Source organism: Ailuropoda melanoleuca, chromosome 3 (genome assembly GCF_002007445.2).
Source record: "Ailuropoda melanoleuca isolate Jingjing chromosome 3, ASM200744v2, whole genome shotgun sequence".
NCBI classification, from domain to species: domain Eukaryota; kingdom Metazoa; phylum Chordata; class Mammalia; order Carnivora; family Ursidae; genus Ailuropoda; species Ailuropoda melanoleuca.
Window position 1 is genome coordinate 36,021,307 of NC_048220.1, and position 24,459 is coordinate 36,045,765.

Here is a 24,459-nt window from a genome sequence, read left to right on the forward strand (position 1 = left end):
AACTGGAACTCAATCACAAGGAAGTATTTGGAAGAAATTCAAACACTTGGAAACTAAGAACCATACTGCTTAAGAATGATTGGGTAGGGGCACCTGGGTGGCACAGCGGTTAAGCGTCTGCCTTTGGCTCAGGGCGTGATCCCGGCGTTATGGGATCGAGCCCCACATCAGGCTCCTCTGCTATGAGCCTGCTTCTTCCTCTCCCACTCCCCTGCTTGTGTTCCCTCTTTCGCTGGCTGTCTCTATCTCTGCCGAATAAATAAATAAAATCTTTAAAAAAAAAAAAAAAGAATGATTGGGTAAACCAGGGAATTAAAGAAGAACTTAAGCAATTTATGGAAACCAAAGAGAATGAAAACACATCAGTCCAAAACCTATGGGACACTGCAAAGGCGGTCCTAAGGGGAAAATACATAGCCATCAAAGCCTCAATCAAAAGAACAGAAAAATCTAAAATGCAGCCTTATATTCTCACCTTAAGAAACTGGAGATGCAACAGAAGAACAGGCCTAACCCATGCATGAAAAGACAACTGATTAAGATTAGAGCAGAGATCAATGAATTACCAACCAGAAGCACAGTAGAGCTGATCAACAAAACTAGAAGCTGGTTCTTTGAAAGAATTAATAAGATCGATAAGCCACTGGCAAGACTTATTCAAAAGAATAGAGAAAGGACCCAAATTAATAAAATTATGAATGAAAGGGGAGAGATCACGACCAACACCAAGGAAATAGAAACAATCATTAGAACTATTATCAACAACTACATGCCAATAAATTAAACAACCTGGAAGAAATGGATGCCTTCCTGGAAACCTATAAACTACCAAGACCGAAACAGGAAGAAATTGATTATCTAAACAGACCAATTAATCACGAAGAGATTGAAGTAGTGATCAAAAGCCTCCCAAAAAACAAGAGTCCAGGGCCCGATGGATTCCGGGAATTCTACCAAACATTCAAAGAAGAAATACCTAAACTCCTAAAGCTGTTTCAAAAAGTAGAAACAGAAGGAAAACTATTAAACTCATTCTATGAGGCCAGTATTACCTTGATCCCCAAACCAGGCAAATACCCCATCAAAAAGGAGAATTACAGACTGATATCCCAGATGAATATGGATGCCAAATTTCTCAACAAGATCCTAGCTAAAAGGATCCAACAGTACATTAAAAGGATTATCCATCCCAACCAAGTGTGATTCATCCCTGGGATGCAAGGGTGGTTCAACATTCGCAAATCGATCAGTGTGATAGATCACATTACAGAAAAAGCATTTGACAAAATACAGCACCCTTTCCTGATTAAAACCCTTCAGAGTGTAGGGATAGAGGGTACATTCCTCAATCTCATAAAAACCATCTATGAAAAGCTTACAGCGAATATCATTCTCAATGGGGAAAAGCTGAGAGCCTTTCCCTTAAGATCAGGAACACGACAAGGATGCTCACTCTCGCCATTATTGTTCAACATGGTACTAGAAGTCCTAGCAACAGCAATCAGACAACAAAAAAGAATAAAAGGTATTCAAATTGGCNGTTAAGCGTCTGCCTTCGGCTAAGGGTGTGATCCCGGTGTTCTGGGATTGAACCCCACATCAGACTCCTCCACTAGGAGCCTGCTTCTTCCTCTCACACTCCCCCTGCTGTGTTCCCTCTCTCACTGGCCTCCCTCACTGGCTGTCTCTCTGTCAAATAAATAAAATCTTTAAAAACAAAACAAAAAAAAAACAAACAAAAAATGGGCAGAAGATATGAACAGATACTTTTCCAATGAAGACATACAAATGGCTAACAGACACATGAAAAAATGTTCAAAATCATTAGCCATCAGGAAAATTCAAATCAAAACCACCTTGAGATACCACCTTCTGCCAGTTAGAATGGAAAAATTGACAAGGCAAGAAACAACAAATGTTGGAGAGGATGTGGAGAAAGGGGATCCCTCCTACACTGTTGGTGGGAATGCAAGTTGGTACGGCCACTCTGGAAAACAGTGTGGAGGTCCCTTCAAAAATTAAAAATTGAGCTACCCTATGACCCAGCCATTGCACTACTGGGTTTTACCCCAAAGATACAGACGTAGTGAAGAGAAGGGCCATATGCACCCCAATGTTCATAGAAGCATTGTGCACAATAGCTAAATTGTGAAAGGAGCCGAGATGCCCTTCAACAGATGACTGGATTAAGAAGTTGTGGTCCATATATACAATGGATAATTAGCCATCAAAAAGAACAATTTTACAACATTTGCAGCAACATGGATGGGACTGATGAGATAATGCTAAGCAAAATAAGTCAAGCAGAGAAAGACAGTTTTCATATGGTTTCACTTATTTATGGAACATAAGAAGTAGGAAGATCGGTAGGAGAAGAAAGGGAAGAAGAAAGGGGAGGTAAACAGAAGGGGGAATGAACCATGAAAGACTATGGACTCTGGGAAACAAACTGAGGGCTTCAGAGGGGAGGGCGGTGGGGGAATGGGATAGGCCTGTGATGGGTATTAAGGAGAGCATGTATTGCATGGAGCAGTGGGTGTTATACGCAAGTAATGAATCATGGGACTTTACATCAAAAACTAGGGATGTACTGTATGGTGACTAACATAATAAAATTAGTATTTACAATAAATAAAATAAATAAATAAGGCTTTAAAAAAAAAAGACATATGTAGAAAAAAGTTGATACAACCAATGTCAGAGAAATTACTGCCTGTGCTTTTTTCTAGGATTTTATGGTTTCACGTCTCATATTTAAGTCCTTAATCCATTTTAATTTCTTTTTGTGTATGCTGTAAGAAAGTGGTCTGGTTTCATTGTTTTTCATGTAGCTGTCTAGGTCTCCCAACACCGTTTGTTGAAGAGGCTGCTTTTTTTCCCATTTTGTATTCTTGCCTTCTTTGTTGAAGATTAATTGACCATATAAATATTGGTTTATTTCTGAGCTCTCTATTCTATTCCATTGATGTGCATACTTTTGTGCCAGTACCAAAATATTTTGATTACTACAGCTTTGTAGTATAACTTGAAAGCTGAAATTTTGATGTCTCCAGATTTGTTTTTCTTTTCAAGATTGTTTTGACTATTTAGAGTCTTTTGTGTTTCTACACAAATTTTAGGATTGTTTGTTCTAGTTCTGAAAAATGTTGGTATTTTGGTAGGGATTGCATTGAATGTGTAGATTGCTTTAGTTAGTATAGACATTTTAACAATATTTGTTCTTCCATTCATGGTCATAGAATATCTTTCCACTTGTTTGTGTTGTTTTCAGTATCTTTCATTAATGTTTTATAGTTCTCAGAGTACAGGTCTTTCACCTCCTTGGTTAAGCTTATTCCTAGGTTTTTTTGTTTTTTTTTTTTTAAATCTTTGGTGCAGGTGTAAATGGGATTGCTTTCTTCGTTTCTCTTTCCCTTGTTTCATTATTAGTATATGAAAATGCTGTGGATTTCCGTACATTGATTTTATATCCTGCAATCTTGCTAAATTCATTTATCAGTTCTAATGGTTTTTTGGAGGAGTCTTTAGGGTTTTCTGTATATAGTAGTATATCATCTGTAAAAAGTGAAAGTTTTACTTCTTTCTTTCCAATTTGTAGGCCTTTCATTTCTTTTTATTGTCTGATTGCTCTGGCTAGGACTTCCAGTACTATGTTAAATAATAGTGATGAGAGTGGACATCTGGGATTGTTCTTGACCTTAGGGGGAAAATACTCTCAGTTTTCCCCCATTGAATATGATCTTAGCTGTGGGTTTTTCATGTATGGCTTTTATTATGTTGAGGTATGTTCCCTCTATCCCTATTTTGTTGAAGGTTTTATTATGAATGGATGTTGTACTTTGTCAAATGCTTTTTCTGCATCTATTGAAATGATCATATGGCTTTTTACCATTTCTCTTATTGATGTCATGTGTCACATTGATTTGTGAATATTGAACCACCCTTTAACCCTGGAATACATTATTGTAAAATATTTTATTTTACTTATTTATCTGAGAGAGAATGAGCAGAGTTGGAGGGCGGGGGGAGGGCCAGAGGGAGATGATAGAAAAGCAGATTACCTGCTGAGCCTGGAGCCAGACATGGGGCTCCGTCCCAGGACCCTGGGATCACAACCTGAGCTGAAGGCAGAGGCTTAACCGGTTGAGTCACCCCAGCTCCCCTGCTGGAGTTTTTTGATTACTAATTTAATTTCATTGCTTGTAATAGGTCTGTTCAAATTTTCTATTTCTTCCTGATTCAATTTTGGGAGCTTATATGTTTCTAGGAATTTATTTCTATTTATTTATCAGCTTGTTGCTATATAATTTTTTCATAATATTCTCTCGTAATTTTTTGTATTTTCTGTGATGTCGGTTGTTATTTCTCCTCTTTCATTTCTGATTATATATTTTTGATTCCTTTCTTTTTTTGTTGAATCTGGCTAAAGGTTTATTGGTTTTGTTGATCTTTTCAAAGAACCGTCTCCTGGTTTCATTGATCTGTTCTATATTTTTAGTTTCTATTTTGTTTCTTTCTGCTCTAGTCTTTATTATTTCCTTCTTTCTACTGGTTGTGGGTTTTGTTAGGGTTTTTTTTTTTCTAGTTCCTTTAAATGTAGGTGAGATTGTTTATTTGGGATTTTTCTTGATTCTTGAGGTAGGCCTGCATTGCTATAAACTTCCCTCTTAGATCTGCTTCAGCTGTATCCCAAAGATTTTGGACCATTGTGTTTTCTTTTTTTTTTTTTCTCCATGGAATTTTTTATTTCTTAGTTGACCCATTCATTGTTTACTAGCATGTTATTTAACCTGCAAGCATTTGTGTGCTTTGCAGATTTTTTCTTGGGGTGGTTTTTGTTTCATAGTGTTATGATAAGAAAAGATGCATAGTATGACTTCAGCCTTTTGGAATTTGTTGAGACTTGTCTTGTGGCCTAATACAGATCTCTTCTACAGAATATTCTACATGCCCTTGAAAAGAATGTGTATACTGCTGTTTTAGGATGGCATGTTCTGAATACATTTCTTAGATTCATCTGGTCTAGTATATCATTCAAAGCCACTGTTTCCTTGTCAATTTTCTGTTTGGATGATCTGTTCATTGATGTAAGTGGGGTGTTAAAGTCCCCTACTGTTATTGTATTACTATTATTTCCTTTATGTTTGTTATTAACAGTTTTATGTATTTGGGTGCTCCCATGTTGGGTGCATAAATATTTACAGTTGTTATAACTTCCTGTTGGATTGTACCGTTTATGATTATGTAGTGTCCTCCTTTGCCCCTTGTTACAGACTTTGCTTTAAATTCTGTTTTGTCTGATATAAGTATTGTTCCTCTGTCTTTCTTTTAACATCCATTTGTATGATAAATGTTTCTCCATCACTTCACTGTAGGTCTGCATGTTTCTTTAGGTGAAATGAGTCTCTTGTAGGCAGCATATAGATGGGTCTTGTTTTTTTTTTTTAATTATTATTCATTCTGTCACCCTGTCTTTTGATTGGAACCTTTAGTCCATTTACATTCAAAGTAATTATTGATATATGTGTATTGCCATTTTGTTACTTGTTTTGTGCTATTTTTTTTTTGTAGTTCCTCTCTTTTCTTTTTTTCCCTGCTGTCTTCTCATGATTATTTGGCTTTCTTTAGTGAAATACTTGGATTCATTATTCCCTATTTTTTGCATACGTATTACTGTTTCTTTAAATTTGTGGTTACCATTTGGTTTTTTAGATAACATCTTCTGCATGTAGCAGTCTATATTAAGCTATTGGTCGCTTAATCTTTAACTCATTCTTTACTCCTCTCCTCTCCACATTTCAGATATTTGGTATCATATTTTACATCCTTTTACTTTGTGTTTCTCTTACTGATTTTTACAGATAGACTTAATTTTTGCTTTTGTGCTTCCTATATCTATTACTCTTACTATGGTTTTTGTTTTCCATTCACAGAATCCCCCTTAACATATCTTGTAGGGCTGGTTTAAAGTGTCTCATTCACATCATTGTTTCTATGGAGGTGTGATTGTGTGTACAATGGTTTTGGAGTTTTACTACCGCTTTCCTTTGTTAAATCAGTGAAGTTACATCCCATTTTTTTCATTAGCCTATTCAAATCCCAAGCCCTGGAAGTGGGATCGTTGGTTTTTGTAGGTATAGAGTTAGAGTTAAGAATTGTATAACAGGGGAACCTGAGTGGTGCAGTCGTTAAGTGTCCATCTCTTGGTTTTGGCTCACATTGTGATCTCAGGGTTGTAAGATCGAGTCCCGAGTCAGGCTCTGTGCTCAGTGTGGCATCTGCTTGAGGTTCTCTCTCCCTATGCCCCTCCCACTTGTGCTCTCTCTCTAAAATAAATAAATCTTTTAAAAAAGAACTGTAGAAGGCATAACTATGCAATTTAGAAATTTATTTGTTTGAAAAATCAGAATTTATGTTAATTCCTTAGGGTGTTGGTTTACAAGATCTCCAATGTATTTCAATAATATTGTAATTGCTCAAAATTCAGTAGATATCTGCCTCAACTGTCCATTCTCAGCTGGAGTTCTGAGAGAGAATTAAGCTTAATGCCCTAAGGGCATCCATTGTATGTAATACTATATTGTACATCTTGTAAATTAACTTCTTTTCTGTGTATCTGGATTGGTACTAATTATGTTCCATTCTTTGTCAAATGCAATAGTCATTTAAGTTCTGGTTTGTAGTTCAGATGAGAACCCTAGATGAGAACGTCTGCCAGAGATTCTTATAGTTTTAATAGAATTAATTTGCAGGTTGCTGTGTAATTATCTCCTGTTATAATTATTAAAACAGGAAGAGGGAGGGAGTCACAAGTTTAGTTAAGGAAACAATAATGAAAACAGAAATCTCCCCTTTGATCTGTGCCAGGAACATATTCCTTGATTTTATACTGTAGTTATTTTCTCTTGAAATAATAATCAATCGGATGAGTGCCTCAGAAATCTGAGGATGTTTTCAGCAGTCGTCATTCTTCAACCATGTAAGATCCTGGGTGTCAACTCAGTTATCCTTGTCCTCAGCAGGATCTGTTCCCTAGTGTGCTCTTCTCATGAGGGAAATGAGATCCTTAGATCCTTTTTTTTTTGTAGATGGCCATTTCTCCTATTTTAGTGGGGGAGATTGAGGCTGTCAGGTGGAGAGGACTCCAATCTACAGGTACGTCCATTCAAGCCCATTCTTAATTCTGGAATGACAGATCAACACATACACCCTCCTCTCCCTTGCATCCCACCAATGTGTCCTTTTGTCACAGTGTTCATTTCAGAATTAAGCTTCTTTCAGGAGACAAGCTGCTTCCTCACTTCCTATGCACCCCTCCTGCTATACCCACGTCCTGCTGCAAAAACCTCTTTGTAGCTGCCTCCAAAAAGATACTTCAGAAAGAAAAGAGATTTATTTTAACAAAATGTATGATGAAGAATTTGGATGATTTTAGTATTAGGTGAAGGTATAGGTTCCTCATATCAACAAGAAAATAGAAGACAAAAAACTTCAGGAAAAATAAAAAGCTCTAGTAGAAAATCATTGTCCAAGTGGGAGGAGTAAATGTGGCATAGTTTTGAGGAATAGAGTTTAAGAAAAGAATCCAGTTGACTTTGATTCTTGACATATACTCAATCTAGCAAGACAATTTGAGGGGCATGGGATTACATTTCTTTTTCTATCTGTGAAAAACACTACCTGCTTCTGCTGTGATTACCGATGATATAATCATAATATTGGAAATGCTTTTTATTAATGTTCAAGTTTTAGAATCAAGGTATAGGAAAAACATTCATGACCTAATTAAAATAATGGAAAGTTTACAAACTTTGAGGGTATAAAAGTATAGCTGAAGATTTTCAGAAGAGGAGTAAAGGTGGAGAGAGTTTAGAGGCAAGGCTGGATTAAAACTAGAGCAGCTACAGTCCAATAAATATAATGTGAGCCTCATTTTAAAAAGTAAAAAGAAGTAGGAGTGCCTGGGTGGCTCAATTGGTTAAGGGTCCAACTCTTGATCTCAGCTCAGGTCTTGCTCTCAGGGTTGTGAGTTCAAGCCCCGCGTTGGGTGGAGCCTACTTAAAGAAAAAAAAATGTTAAGTAAAATTATAATATATTTAACTAAATGTATTTAAAATCTTATTTCAACATGTAATCAATAGAAAAATTATTAATAAGAATATTACTTTCTTTTTGTATTAAGCCTTCAAAATCTGGTGTGTATAGTACACTTCCAGCACATCTCAGTTTGGGATTGCACTTTGCTCGCTCAGTAGCCAACTGTAGCTAGTGGCCGCCACACTGGACCTACCACAGACCTTGGCACATAGTACATACTAATAGATGATCAGAGACTGACAGAATTGAGAAATTGACATATAAGATATTGAGACCTAATCCAAGGCAGAAGGACCACAAGACCTACCCTGTGGAAGGATGTGAATGGTGCTTAATAGAGCTATGCTTGTTTCAATTTTTGGACCATTCGATACTCTCTTTTTCCAACTTCTCCCCAGTGTGAATATCTAGTCTGGGGCCTGAAACCATCAATGTTGTATTTATAAAAGAAAACTTGCTTGCTTTCTCTTCAGTGTACCTTTTCATTGGTAAAATTTCCCACCTGTTACCTTTTCTTTCCTAATCAGTTTACACTTTGAAATGACTCATTTGTTTAGTAACTATCATTTTATTTCCACCTCCTTCTATTTTCTTAAAACCAAGTTACTCCCAAGCATCATTGTTATGTTGGGGATCATTTGGTTACAAGGAACAAAAATGTATTGAAATGTAACTTAGCAGCAGATTTTTGGAGTGACATAGCAGGCAATGTCATGGACATCCACAGGCAGAGAACGCACCAGGGTCTCATGTGTTCTACACAAGCAGCTGGGAAGTCAGATACTGAAATTTCCTACACAAACTCTCTCCTTTGCTTATCTCTTTGCTTTGTTTCACTGTCTTCTTAACCTTCTCCCTTTTCTTGCATGTTTACAACATATCTGCCAGCACTCACAACCTGAGAGCCTCATTGTCCACCACAAACTAGCTGATTCAGTTCCATATTCCTAGATGAAAGAATTTGATAGGTCAGCCTTGCCCATGAATCACATGTAATTTGTGATAGAGAGGTATGTTAGTTACCTTGGGCTATCTAACAATTCACCACAAACTTGGTGACTAAAAACAAAGATTTATTCTCTCACAGTTCTGGAATACCGAAGTCCGAAATCAAGGTGTCAGTGGGCTTGGTTCCTTTTGGAGGCCCTGAGAGAGAATCTGTACCATACCTTTCTCCTTGCTTCTGGTGGCTCAGGACTCTTAGGCTTCCTTCACTTGCAGACACATCACTTTGATCTCTGATTTCCTAGTCACATAGCTTTCTCCTGTGTCTCCCTGTGTTTTCTGTCTCTTATAAAGACACTGGTCATTGGCTTTAGGATCTACCCTAATCCAGAATGATCATATCTAGAGATCTGTATTTTAATTACATCTACAAAGAACCTTATTCCAAATAAGATCACATTCTGAGGTTCTGATTGGTACATCTTCTGGGGGTCCAACATTCAACCTACTTCAGGAGGTATAGTGAAGGGATACCAGTATGTCTTCTAGATCCCATCCCAGGTGCCAGCAAGTGTCGGACTGTTACATATCTCTCCACCAGGAATGTTTATAATTTTGTACATTTACTTCCAAGTATTGTGTTCCACTAAAAAGCCCTTTTTATTTATTTTCTGGGATCCACTTCCCTTGGGGTAGAATTAATGGCTCCGTTTGTCATTTTCTGTAGCACTTTATACACGCCTCTTTGGCATCCCTTGGCACATTGGTTTGTAGCATTGTGTTTACATGTCTCTTTTCCCACTTAAGTAGTGAACTTTTTCGGGGGGGGGGTGGCTCTGCCTTTCTCAGATTTGTTTCCACAGTGCCAAACACAGGACCTGATGTTGAATTATGTTTGTGGCATTGGGTTGAAATGCTAGAGTGCATGGATTGGAGTTTCTTCTCCAACCTCAGTGTTATTTTATTCAAGCATATTAATGATTTGTTCTAGTCACTTCTTTGTGATATTGTGCTCTGTCGTGCTCTGTTACATCCTCAAATCTGCCCATGTCATCCTCTTGTGTGGCCACCACATACTTAAACCCTTGTCATCATACTTCTGCTGCCATGTCAATGGGTCCTGCAGATTCGAGTTGCTCTCCTACTCAGTTCACAGTAATCTTCCCTGTTACACAGATGTTATTTGTGGTAACTATGTTCTGTAAAGTCACTGACAACACTAAAATATTGAATAAGGAACCGTTCTCCCTAGGGGAAGTACACAGCTGAGTTCCTGCAAGCCTCTGGTTACAATGCTTTCTTCAGTTGATTAATATATAACCTTGCTCTATGTGTGTTTAGCTTAAAGATACCTTATTTAGTATATATAGTTGATGCATTAACCTTAAGCTTAGAGCCAATAGCAGTATAATTCATACCTAAATGAAGCTTATCTAATAGGTATTTTCTCTGTAAAGCACATCACTTCTTCCACTTGGGAACACTAGCCAGTGCTTTAGCGCTGTTCTTAGGGACAATTTTAAACAGCAAATCCACCAACAAAAATTTAGAAAACATGGCTTTAAATAGATCATGAAAAGGATTTTTGCACACATGTGACTCTGGGTTTTCACCAATGCACATGTTTGCAAATGATAAATGACTGTGAAAGCACCTAGAGTATTGATTTTTGGGGTACAATTTTAGGTGTATTTGCAAACACAGAATCCATGAATAATGACAATAGATTGTGCCCACCTAGTGTCTCAAATTCCTGAGCCATTATGAGACACAATTTGTCTTGTTGGCATTTCTCTTAGGCATTTTTAGCTTTCAGCTTTCTCATTTTTACCAACTCAGTTACCACTTGATTAATTTGTCATTTTCCAAAAACTTGTTCACATCTTTCATTTCATGTGTTGTTATCTCTACACCCATTTGTTTTGTCTTGTGGCTCTATACCTTCCCTGTAATTTTGTGGCATTTTCTGAGAGAATACAGATAAATAACTATGTTTAAACAACAAATTCTTTTTTTTTTTTAAGGTTTTATTTGTCAGAGAGAGAATTCACAAGCAGGGGGAGCAGCAGGCAGAGGGAGAAACAGGCTCCTTGCTGAGCAGGGAGCCTGAGATGGGACTCGATCCCAGGGTCCCAGGATCATGACCCGAGCCGAAGGCAGATGCTCAACCGACTGAGCCACCAGGCGTCCGAATCAACAAACTCTTAACCAGAATTTTATTTCATATACAACACCTTCAGTCAGGTGTGACACATATAATAGGTGTTTACTAAGTACTGGCTGAACAAATGAAAGAAGTTCTATTTTTATGCCCAAGTTTAGCTCTGCTAGATAATACCTTACAATGGGGTTTTTAATATCTTGTAATCTACTAGGTAAGAGACTACCACTCTTTCTCCTTATTTCTGCTATACTCTTTTACTTAGTGGAACATTGCCTGAGGAAGGTGGGGAATGGGTTTAAAATAAAACATGAGTTTGGAAAACCTATCTTGTTTTAAAACTTATATTTCTGAGGTGCCTGGGTGGCTGAGTCAGTTGGGCATCTGACTCTTGGTTTCATGGTCTCAGGGTCCTGGGATCAAGCGCTGTGTCGAGCTCAGAGCTCAGAACCGAGTCTCCACGTCCCTCTTTCTCCCCCTCTGCCACCTTCCCCTGGCACACGTTCTCTCTCTCTCAAATAAAATCTTTTAAAAAACCCAAAAAATCTCTTATGTTTCTTTCCCTTTGCATTGTAGTCTCTTCCTTAGTCTTTTTATGTCCTTTATGATATTGTTCATTGCAAAAGAATGTGGAATTATAGTGTTCACAGGAATCCCAGAAATCATGTAATTTAAACTTTAGATTTGTGGGAAACTGAGGGTCAGGCTGCCTTGGCTCCTTTCTTGGCTCTACCACTAATGTTAAGTTTCTCAATTGTTTTGTCTTCAGTTTCCTCCTCTGTAAAACGGGAATAAAAATACTATCAGTGTTTTAGGATTCTTGCAAAGATCTAAAGAGGTAATTAAAGTTCTTAGTACTGTGCCTGACACACCATAAGAGCTCCACATATTATTAATCATCATTATCATAATAAATTGCTAAATAAGAAGCTTAGGTAAATAAGTGCCTTGGTTTGGGCTTTGCACATAAATAAAAAGCACATAAATAACAGCGCTAAAGCACTGGCTAGTGTTCCCAAGTGGAAGAAGTGATGTGCTTTACAGAGAAAATACCTATTAGATAAGCTTCATTTAGGCATGAATTATACTGCTATTGGCTCTAAGCTTAAGGTTAATGCATCAACTATATATACTAAATAAGGTATCTTTAAGCCAAACACACATAGAGCAAGCTTATATATTGATCAACTGATGAAAGCATTGTAACCAGAGGCTTTCATAATAAGAATTATGAAAGTCTTTTCTTTTGGCTACTACTTTCTTCCCTTCATCTCCTTCTTCATTTAAAGCTAATCACATGATTGCATATTTCCCTTTTCCAGTTAAAGATATTCTCAGCATTTCACGCATTACCACATTTGTAAGGACTTCCTGAATAGAAAATTTAAAATTCAGTTGTTCCTTTTAATTGTTTATGACACTTTCAGATGATATTTTTCCTGTAAAGTTGAGTAGTCTCACAGAAGCAGATTTTTTTTCCAGTTACCATTATGCACCTCACTTCCCAGCATAAATGGGTTAAGTGCCACCCTGGCTTGGATTTTGCTTAAAAGCAAAGAGAAAGCTTCCAGACAACCAGAGAGGAAATATTCACACATCCAAATTCCCCTCTCTGGCCTGACTTGTGCTGTAGGGGACAGAGTACCTTTGATGGGGAGCTTCTGAACCAGCAGGACATCTTCTGGACACCACAGGAAGGTGAGTGCCACATTCCTAACGCAGAGTCGGGTACTCAAATCCTTGCAACTTAGGCCTCTTTTTCTTTTACTTGAGGATCTTTTTCTGCTTTCTTCAGTGAAGTTATAGGTCAGAACCCACCACATGAATTATTCCTTAGACTGGTTTTTGCTAATTATGGGGAATCTAATCTTTTGGCAGTTAGTATTTTAAATTGTTGCAGTAGGGGTGGGGAATTATGGGGGCCAAAGTTCAGGGGCTGGTGAAAATATGTGACTATATATAATGGATATCTTTCTGGAAACTCTAGGCTAGAGAAAATTAGACCTAGGGGCTTCAAAAGAAGATCCTTTTTTGTGTACTAGTGTTTTGTGGCAGGAGGGCTGAGGGACCGTAAATCACTAATAGCTACTATTTGATTTTGGTGGAAAGAGTCCAGGCTTTGGAATAAGACAGTCATAGGTTTGAATCCCAACTACACCAAAAATGTTTTTGGACTGGTTACATAATATCACTGAGCCTCAACTTCCATATCTGTAAAGTGGAGATAATAATACCAAGTCCACAGCAATTTTTAGAAGGGCAAGATATGGGGTGCCTGGGTGGCTCAGTTGGTTAAGGGTCTGCCTTCAGCTCAGGTCAGGATCCCAGGGTTCTGGGATCAAGACTGCTCCTTCCTCTGCCCCTTCCCCTTGCTTGTGTGTGCACTCTCTCTCTCTCAAATAAATAAAAATCTATTTTAAAAAAGGCAAGATATCATTTTTGTAACATAATCAGCACTTTGTAGACTTCCACTATCACATCATGATTATGTTTTTGCCAGTCTTGCTGCTGGCATCTCAAATGTTCTTTGTGTGAAGGCATCCTGAACCTCAATGGGTTTATAGACTTTGAAACTGAATGTGGTTTTTTGACAGCTTTTTAAAATTTATATATAATTAAGTATAACATTATATTAGTTTTAGGTGTACAACTTAATGATTTGATATTTGTATATATTGTGAAATAATCACCACAGTGAGTCTAGTTAACTGCCATTACCATCCATAGTTACAGAATGTAGTGCGACTGAACGAGGCTTGCAGCTTGCTGCTTCGTCCCTCCCATCGGTAGAGTTCACAGGTTCTTAATTAAACTTATGGCCAGAGTGCTGTACCTAGAATTTATTCTTCCTTTGCCCATCCTTTAAAAACCCAATTCCATGCTATGCATGGTTCCTGGCACAGAATGGGTATCAACATACATTAGTTGAGTGAAAGTATGAATAGATGAATGAATGATTGAAAGTAGGACCAGCCCTCGGAAAAATCACATAGTGGTACATTTTTGTACAAGTGTATTCAGATGATGCTTTGCATCCAGGATGCAACCTTGACTGGGAATTGTTGAACTGCCAAAGGACAGCTTGCGTGTGTTGGGGGTTGTGGGTGGGTGTAATGGGGGACTGCTATAGAGTAGAACACACGCTATTTCTTTTGCTTTGGTCATATGAGACAAGATGCAGGAAGACAGGGATAATTTAATGTGCTAACATTTTTAGCAGAAACTGGCAGAGGAAGCATCTCCTCCTTTGTTTCCTACTTCTTGTCTTGTCCCCAGGCACTGAGCATAGCCAGCAGTAATTGCTTGGATTTGTTTTCAGTCCTTCTCGTAACAGTAGCTACTACTGGGTTTACTCCTTTAAAGTTAAGATACCACAGGTTACTTAAGTGGCATCGCTATATATTCTAAGATTCCTTTAGTCCCGTGATGAATATTCATAGTGTCGTTTGAGAATTCTGGGTCTCCGTTAAATGCTGTATTCAAATGAGGTCCCAGTAATGAGAAACTCTATATTTCTAGGAAGTAACCTTTTATTGAAGACAGTTGTTCAAAGCTGTTGCATTTAGAAGTTAGGGCTGATGACCTGGGGAATGCAGGGAATGCATTGAATTCCTCCAGAGCGCGGCAGAATCTTTGTGAATTTCCTAGGGCCCAGAGTTTTGCTCAGATTTAGGGAGACCGAGTTACCTCATATAAGACTTCAAGAGACTGATAGGGTTTTTTTTTTTAACATGAATTTTCACAAAAGTTTTTTTGTGCCTAAATTCAGATAATTGTTGAGAAAAGGTAGCCTTAAAAAAAAAGCAATACATGAATATGTCTTCACTTAAGTACATGCTCTCAAGCAAGTTGTAAAAGAAAAGTGGAATTAGGGTCTCCAGAGCTTTAGCAGTCCATCCTCACTGTAGCCATCGGGTTCTGATGAGGGGGATGTGCAATACCAATCACATCTTTTTCGTGACCTGTCCATGTTCTCTGCAGTTTGCCAGTGACTGTGCTGACATGGTAGAGCACAAAGTCCTCCCCTATGCAGTAGATCCATTCACTGCAGGGAGAGAGGGCGCCGCAAACAAAATCACCACCACCTGTCTTACCAGAACTGAAGCTTCTGACCATCTGGTCCTGCATGGTCATTGTGACCACTGTATTTCATCTGTTGCACACCACAAAGTGCTCTGGGTTTTTAGGAAGCAGGATCACACTGTTGACCATGGTATCTGTCCCTGCAGTGCTGCACAGGGATTTAAAAGTGTTTGAACATTCTGTAGGCTTCATATTCCAGATCTTTACAGTGCCATCAGAGAATGCACTAATATAAGGTCCATCTTGTGTAAAAGTTTCTTCATTAACAAAGGAGGAATGGCCGCAAAATTCCTTCAGGGCTCTCCCAGATTTTAAACCTTGAATTCTAATTGTCTCATCACAAGAGGCACTAAGGATATGACTACTTTCCTGAGAACAGGTGACACCTTTACTGTGCTCAAAGGGATTGGGGAGGATTCTTTTCTTTCCTTTAAAGATTTATTTTAGAGAGAGAGAGAGAACTCAGTTGAGTACGAGTGAGCTGAGGGGCAGAGGGAGAGTATCCTCAAGAAGATTCCCTGCTGAGCATGGGGCCCGACTCAGGGCTCCCTCTCACAACCCTGAGATCATTACCAGAGTCGAAACTAAAAGTTGGTTGCTCAACTGACTGAGCCAACCAAGGTGCCCCCAGGGTAGCCTTTCTAATGACTCATGTCCCTTGCTCAGGGTCTCCTCCCCTAAATTAATCATCAAAGAAAGCTTCACAGAATCACAGCCATGGTGGAGATTTTTGGTTTTGAGTTTTTTTTGTCAAGACTGTGGTTAGGTCTGATGCGTTGTCTTGTTTTGGAGTGTATCACTCCAGTACCAGGAAATTTCATCATTTCCTCCAGGAGATAGTACTGGATAAACTCTGCCAACTTCTTGCTTTTTTAACCATCAGTATTTTAAAGTCTGAGGGGACCTGTCCTTTGTGTCCTCAAAGTTTAAGGTACAATTAGTCGAGCAGTTTCCTGCAACTCAGTGATGATAATGATTTTCCAGATCCATCTGGATTATACCCAGATTTCCTTGGCTGGGGTTTTGAGTGAACTCAAGCTCTTCAACTGCATATTAACCCACTGGTTTACTCCCACAGATAACTAGGATGAACTTTGTATATTGATTTTGCTAGTTAAACTCCCAATTGAACTTATTTCTAAGTTCCTCAGAGACATCTCAGGTTTGTTCATGTTTACTATCCACAAGCAATCACTTTGTGGTGGTTCTTAAGTGTATGAGGGGACGTGGAAAAGGCACTAGAGGACAGGCAAATGGTAGAATGAGGGCGGGGTGCCTGGGTGGCTGAGTCAGTTAAGTGGCTGCCTTTGGCTCGGGTTGTGATCCCAGGGTCCTGAGATTGAGCCTCACATAGGGCTCCTGGCTCAGCGGGGAGCCTGCTTCTCCCCTGCCTGCCATTACCCCTGTGTGTGCTTGCTCTCTCCCACTCTCTCTATCAAATAAATAAAATCTTAAAAAAAAAAAAAAAGAATGAGGGGCATCATTACTTAACAGCACTTGTTGGTTTTCCATAGTCATTGGCTCATTTCTCTCCTTAAATGCTTTGTGCTCTTGTTGCACTCTTATAATTACAGCACTTAACATTTGATACTTGCTATGAGTATCCATGCTTCTGTCTCTGCAAGAAAATCCATGGTTCTCAACCCTTTTTTTTTCTCAAACCCATTTGGGGGGATATGATATGGAGCCATCAGAAACAGTAGCTCACTTTGGCATCCTCTCCATCCTCTGACTCCCTTCTCCTTGTTAAAAACCACTGAACTACAGCAAAGCTGGGGACAGGATCATCTTTTATTCCAAGCACCTCATATGTGGCTGGGACACTGTTGAGTGAATAAGAGAATACCTGAGGTCACCACCTGATTCAGGGGGGTGCCAAGGCTAGAAAACTTAGGCAGCGTCAACTTCTAGAATGCCCCTCTCCTCAGCTACTGAAATTTTCTAGTTTTGTCTCTGAGTATGATTTAATACTATTGATTTTTTTTAGAAGGATTTTTTTAAATTCACAAATAATAGATGAGTATTTTCATTTTAAAGGAGGCAAGCAGTAATTACCATTCATTTTTAAATGTTTTATTCAACAGTTAATATTGATGAGATTTAAAAAAGAAAACCACATGTCAGGATAACAATTTTAGTTTTCACATCCATAATTATTCATTTATTGAGAATTTGAGCTTCATAGCTTTTATAGGGTTTTCATGGTTGGACCTCCCTTCCTTTCCAGAATGCTTTTCGGATTAGTATAAACATGTGTCTTCTAGCTAAGAAATGGAGAAAATTAAGACAATGTTCTGAATAATTAGGCACCAACAAATACTATTAGTGTTATAATTAATTTTGAAGAACACACTTATTTCTCATTAAAAAATTAAAAAATTTCCCTTTATGTTGTACTCATTTAAATCAAAATGGTTATTTCCTGAGAGAGTAGCTACTGCTGTTGAGTAGCAGGTGGTTACTATTGCTGTTATGTAACCAGTCTCCTCCTGTTTCCTGATGGCATGTTTACCATTACAGACCCAAGTTCTCGTTCTGCTTTATTGCCATAGGCATTTTCAGTTTGTAAGGTATTTCAATTGGTTTGTATATGAGAAAATGTTATCCTGGTGGTTTTCTCCAGAAATGATGCATGTGAATTTTTCTCAATTTATTTTGTTGAGAACTCTTTCTTTTTTCCTATTGAAATGTGGAATCTTTTTTTTTTCCAGAAATGAGTTATTGCTTTTACATTTGCTTTATCTTTAGATTATCCCACCATCTCTCTGTGGGATGAGGTAAATGGTTAGCAGCCTTTTTGTTCTAATTAATTCCATTAACAGTATTATATGTCTATCATGTACCAGTATGTACTTACTTAGGCTTCAAAGAGGAATAAGAGGAGCTTCACTATTCAGAAATTCTGTGTAGAGAAGCCAACAGGTAAACTGCTGAACATCATTCCGTGTGATACATGCTAAGAGTAAGTGGCATGAAGGGGGTTTGGGGCACAACTCCATCTTGGGGTTCAGGCAGGAGAGAGAGAAGGTTAACCTTGAGATAAGTCTGGAAGGTTGGATTAATTTTCCATGAATGAGGGGGAAAGGGTATTGTAGGTAGAAGGAACCACATGAACAAAGCATGGGGATGTGAAATACCATGGCATTTTTGGGAAATCAGGAGTCGTTCCATTTGGCTGCGGTGCTTAGGGCCTGAGGCAGCGAACAGATGATGGTCTCAGATCTATACGACTCATGGTACTTTATTTCTTGGTGGCTGGTGTAATTTTCATTTTACATAATGGAATGAATTACGGACAAATTAAAAGTTGACTGGGGCTGATGAAGTTATTGTGAAGGGATCTATGTGATAATAGCCAAAAATATAATATAAGAGAAAAAAATTAAACAATAAAGGAGCCTTCCTTAAAATCCCCAGAATCTGTTTGTCACTGGAAATAGAGTTTATTAAAAGGGATAGGAAGCTAACTTTTGACTGATGACGTTTTCAGTTCTCTCCTCAGCCTTCCTGCATTAACTTGGAGACAATGTGGACCCGGGCACTGTGGATGCTCCTTCTACTCTGCAAATTTAGCCTGGCAGGTAGGTTGATGGGTGCCCTTGTATGGGATTATATGATTCTCACTAACTTCTCTGGACAAGAGCTGTGAATTTGACTGCAAAGGAACTCCCAGACCTTGGGCATATGTGGATGAACAACAAGGGATTTGTGAACTCCCTGAATTTCTGTGGATGGGTGTGTGCATGTTGTTGTATACATATGTGTTTGCAAATTTGGCAAGATGGCCTATCATATTTTCAGAGGGAGATATGACCCCCCAAAAGGCCAAGATCCACTGTTTTAGAGTGGTTGTAAGTTCTTGTCTCAATAGTTTTTATGTTAGGAGCAGTCGTTTCATGTAAAACACACATGTAAAAACAAAAATATATAAATTTAACAGTATTTTCAATAATTTCCAAGGATATAAAGGGAAATGATGAAATAAAACATTTTTACAATCGTCCAACCTAAGACTATGGACCTAATATCTGTATAGTACCTTGCAGATTTATTATCCATTACTTTAATTGCATCTTATATTAAAAAAAATAAACATCAGAGAGGAGAAATGGGTATTGGTTACTAGGAATGTAGAGAAGGCATCACGTCATGTACCAGTTTGCTAGGGCTCTCGTTACTACACACTGAATGGCTTAAACAACAGAAATTTATTTTCTCATAGTTCTGGAGACTAGAAGTCCAAGATCAAGGTGCCTACAGAGTTGAATTCCTGACACCTCTCTCCTTGGTGCATAAATCGCATTCTTCTTATTCCTCTTCATATGGTCATTCCTCTGTATGTCCTAATCTCCTTCTCTTACAAACACACCAGCTGGATTGGACTAGGCCTACCCTGATGGCCTTGTGTTAACTAATACCTCCTTAAAAACCCTGTCTCCAAAGAATCACTTTCTGAGGTAATGGGGGTTGGGGCTTCAACATATGAATTTGGGCATATGTAATTAAGAATGTAACATGTAGTAATTGGGGATGACCAAGAGGCAGTCGCAATCTGTGGATTATGGAGGTCTTCCAGACCTCTCCTTTGGCATGGCCTGCCTTGTAGCCCCCTAGGATACACCCGTGGAACTTAGGAGTTTTATAGACACTATAGTCAAGTAGGCGTGTATCTCTCTGTCTTATCTAGCCTCTCCTGGCCAGCTCAGAAACCAAAAATCGGTCTCAGTTATACAATTTACAGTTGAAGTTATGTGCATTATGGCTTCTATCAACTCATCATTCCCCTCAACTTATCTCTTTCTATTTTCTCTCTCTGGCTTCTTCTCTTCTTATTACCTTTTACTTATACCATGTCCTACACAACTGGCTCCAGTTTCCACCTGACTTCCCTTCTACAATATCCTTCCCTAGATCTCAATCAGCCCTGCCCTTCTTCTCCTTGGAGACATTTTTCAAAACACTAATTTTGCAACAGCCCTAGGTGATATGAGCATATAGGGAAGAAGGAAGATTGAGAACAATGAATTTTGAAAAATGTTCTTTTTGCATGTGGGAAATTCTCTGATAAGCAAGAATATTTTCCTTATCTTTCTTAGAGGAAAGTTAATGACTATTTCCCCTTATTTCTAAACATAGGAGAAATCATTATTTTTAGAAACATAGGAATATAGTTATTTTTTTAAGATGTGGGGGAAGGATAGATATGCATAAATGATAAATCTAGTCTTCAGGTGTCCATTTTTAAAATATAAAAATTCTGTTTTTAAATGGTTTTAGATTTATGGAAAACTTGTGAAGATAGTACAGAGAGTTCTTGTATACCCCTCATCCAGTTTCCTACATTGTTAATATCTCATAATACATTTGTCAAAACTAAGAAAGTGATATTGACACATTATTGTTCCAAGATCTAATTCAGGGTACCATATTGCATTGCATTTTCACATCTCCCTAATCTCTTGTGGTTTGTGACAGTTTCTTAGTCTTTCTTTGTTTTTCATGACCTTAACACCCTTGGGTACTTGCCAGGACTCCTGGGTTTTTATAAAAATATGACAGAGGTGAAATGCCCTTTGTGCTCTATCACACGTAGCAGTCTTCAGATGAAGGGTGGATAGAGATAACGGATAAGACTTAAAATCAGCACCGTTTGCCAACAAGTGGAAAGGGAGGATGATAGAGGTATAGGCTTTGAGAATAGTGGTGGTTCCGTTATATGAAGTAAAAGCAGTTCCAATGTGTGGGGTCACATCTGATAACAGGCAGAAATGTAATTGTAAGTAAAGCAAGTAACTCAAAGTGAATCCTAATATTGTTTGTTCATCCGGTTCCTTCTTATTTCAGTTCCTCCCAATGCCCTAATTGTGATAAAACTAATCTCAAATGACCTGAGATACATATGCAGAATTCGAGTGTCATGAGGACACTTGAAGAGAGAAAACTACTGAAAAAAATGAATTATTTTCCCAAGTCTTAGAATCCTGGATTTTCAGAGCAGACTGTCTACTTTTTACATTAGTCAGGGAAAGTTGTTTATGCTGTAAAAATAAGCCCCATATCTCAGTGTTTAAAACAGCAGGAGGTAAGCAGGAGCCCAGGGTGATGAAGACTCTACCATCTTAAGATACTTTCATCTCAGCATGGAGTTGCAGGGTGGGAACAGAGGAAGGAGAGAAAGGAGAATCATGCACCAGAACTTAAACGATCCTCTCATTTGGCCAGAGCAAGTCACATGGCCATGCCTAATTTCAAGAGGGCAAGAAAATAAAATCTTGCTGTATGTCCAAGAAGGGGAGATATTGATGAGCACTGGAAATATGACTGAATGCACATTTTATTTATCACAAGTCTCTTCTATAATACTAGAGTAAGGGATTAAAATTTTCCATTCCAAAATATGCTACTTTGCCATGGGGATTATTTTGATGTGGAGGCAGATGAGAATCAACAGATGCAGAAATGAAGCCTACCGCATTAGTTTCCCGCATGGATTTACCTTCCTGCTGTTTGCTAGCCTTGGAAACCTAAATTTCTTTTCCTTTGTTCTGTCTCTTCTGCACAAATGTATTGTATTTTTGTTAAGATGCTACGTGGGCCCAAGATCTAACCACCTCTTTGAATTGCTCTTCATTGAGGTTTCTCCTGCATTATATATGCTGCATGCATTAATAAACTATTTTTTTTTCTTTTTATCTGTTTTTTGTTAGTCTCATTTTATAAGGCCCTAGCTGCAGAACCTAGGAGGGTAGAAGGAATAGAATTTTTTTCTCATATACCAATATCTCTATAAGAATGTTGATTTCTTGCCATATCCAAGTAGTAAGGACAGACAAATGTAGCTCCATTAATAAGCTCATGTGAAATGGAAAATCATTTTTTACAAGATTTTATTTATTTATTTGACAGAGAGACATGGCAAGAGAGGGAATAAGGGGGGGGAGTGGGAGAGGGAGAAGCAGGCTTCCCTGCTGTGCAGGGAGCCTGATGTGGGGCTCGATCCCCGGACCCTGGGATCATGACCTGAGCCAAAGGCAGACACTTAAGGACCGAGCCACCCAGGCACTCCTGGAAGATCATTTTTAAAACCATTTTCTCTTTTCCTGATGCCTGGGGAACCAGATGGTTCTGGTTCTGGAAGCCAGATGTTTGACTCCTTTTCTGACTTACGGCTTTTATACATATTAATTAAAGCTTCTGAACGACTGAACGGAGGTGTTCAGGGAAGGCTGGGAAAGTAAAGACCCTGAGGTTTGACCAGGGTACGTTTGGATCCATAAGGATCTGTTTCTACAGTGATTTTTGTGGCTGGCTCTGGAGTCAGCCAATGCAAGACAAAGTAAGAATGAAAAGGAAATAAAACAAAATATGACTGTAAGAGGGGCCATAATGAGAATAGCACAAGACCAAAGAATATTCTGGGGATACAAGGAAAAACTTCTTGTTTCCTTGGTCTCCAGCAAAGGCTTAACTTTGAAATCCTGCTAAGAGTTAGTGTGATGGGTATAAGTGAAATGCATGGAGTGAAGTAAGGAGCAAGCTAATATTTAATGAATATTAAAAAAAACCAAACTTGCCCAAAGGACTAAAGACCGACCCACATATAAACACACACACACACACACACACACACACACACACACACACACACACACACGTGAGAGCGCGCACGCGCCAGCCCTCTACCATCATCTCTGAGTCATGGAGGCAGAGTGAGTTGCTAAGTGAGAAGTTTGTTCCTCTGGGGATATTATGGGCTGACCTTTGGCTCACTGCCTTGCAGGGTTTTGCATGTTCCTGCTGGCAGCTGTGAAGTGTAGGATCTGTTAGTATTCTGATTGCTGACCCCAGAAATTCTCCAGGGAGGGTTTCAAGCCGTGTGGGCTCTTTGAGGAATGTGCTAGTGGTCTAGCTTCTCCTCTCCATGTAACATGCAGTATTATTTGGTTCAGGTCCAGTTACCTTGGTCTTTTTAAGCATTTGGACTTGGAGATCACTGTCTTTGTCATCATTTTAAGCATGCAAGTAGTAAAGATAGAAAATATTTTTAAAAAATTGTTTCATTTTAATTCCAATGTAGTTAACATACAGTGTTACATTAATTTCAGGGGAGCAGTACAGTGATTCAGCACATTGATACATCACCCAGTGTTTATCACAAATGTGCTGCTTAATCCCCATCACCCATTTCACCCATCCCCTATCCACCACTTCTCTAGAACCATCAGCTTATATTCTAAGAGTCTGTTTCTTGGTTTGTCTCTTTCTCTTTTTTCCCTTTACTCATTTGTTTTGTTTCTTAAATTCCATGTATAAGTGAAATCATATGGTATTTGTCTTCTCTGACTGACTGACTTTGCTTAGCATTATACTCTCTAGCTCCATCCATGTTGTTGCACATGGCAGGATTTCATTCTTTTTGTGGTTGAATGATATTCCATTATATATATATGTATTATATATATATATATATATATATATATATATATATGGCATCTTCTTTATCCATTCATCTATCATTGGACACTTGGGCTGCTTTCATATCTTGGCTATTGTAAATAATGCTGCAATAAACATGGGGGTGCATGTATACTTTTGAATTAGTGTTTTGTATTTTTTGGGGGTAAATACCTAATAGTGTGATTACTGGATTGTAGGGTAGTTCTATCTTTAGCTTTTTGAGGAAACTCCATACTGTTTACCACAGTGGCATTCCCAGTTTGCATTTCCCCCAACAGTGCAAGAGGGTTCCTTTTTCTCTACATCCTCAACAAAACTTATACTTTTTTGTGTTTTTGATTTTAGCCCTTCTGACAGGTGTGATGATGAGTGAAGTTGAACATCTTTTCACGTGTTGGTTGGCCATCTGGATGTACTCTTTAGAGAAATGTCTATATGTCTTCTGCCCATTTTAAAATTGGATTATTAGTTTTGGGGGTGTTGACTTGTGTCAGTTCTTTATATATTTTGGATAATAACCCTTTATCAGAGATATCATTTGAAAATATCTTCTCCCATCCAGGGGGTTGTCTTTTGGTTTCATTGTTTGTTTCCTTTACTGTGCAGAAGCATTTTATTTTGATGAAGTCCTAATAGTTTGTTTTTGCTTTTATCTTCCTTGCTTCAGGAGCTATATCTAGAAAAATGTTGCTATGGCCGATGTCAGAGAAATTACT

The 24,459-nt window shown here is 38.4% G+C and overlaps 1 protein-coding gene across 1 annotated transcript in view; it reads left to right on the forward strand.

Moving 5' to 3' along the window:
* Nucleotides 1-24,459, forward strand: part of IL31RA (interleukin 31 receptor A) — a 170,630-nt gene that overhangs the window by 104,971 nt on the left and 41,200 nt on the right. Inside the window, 1 exon segment of the mRNA XM_034655685.1 lies at nt 18,777-18,867. Within this exon segment, the coding sequence (XP_034511576.1) occupies nt 18,777-18,867 (91 nt within the window).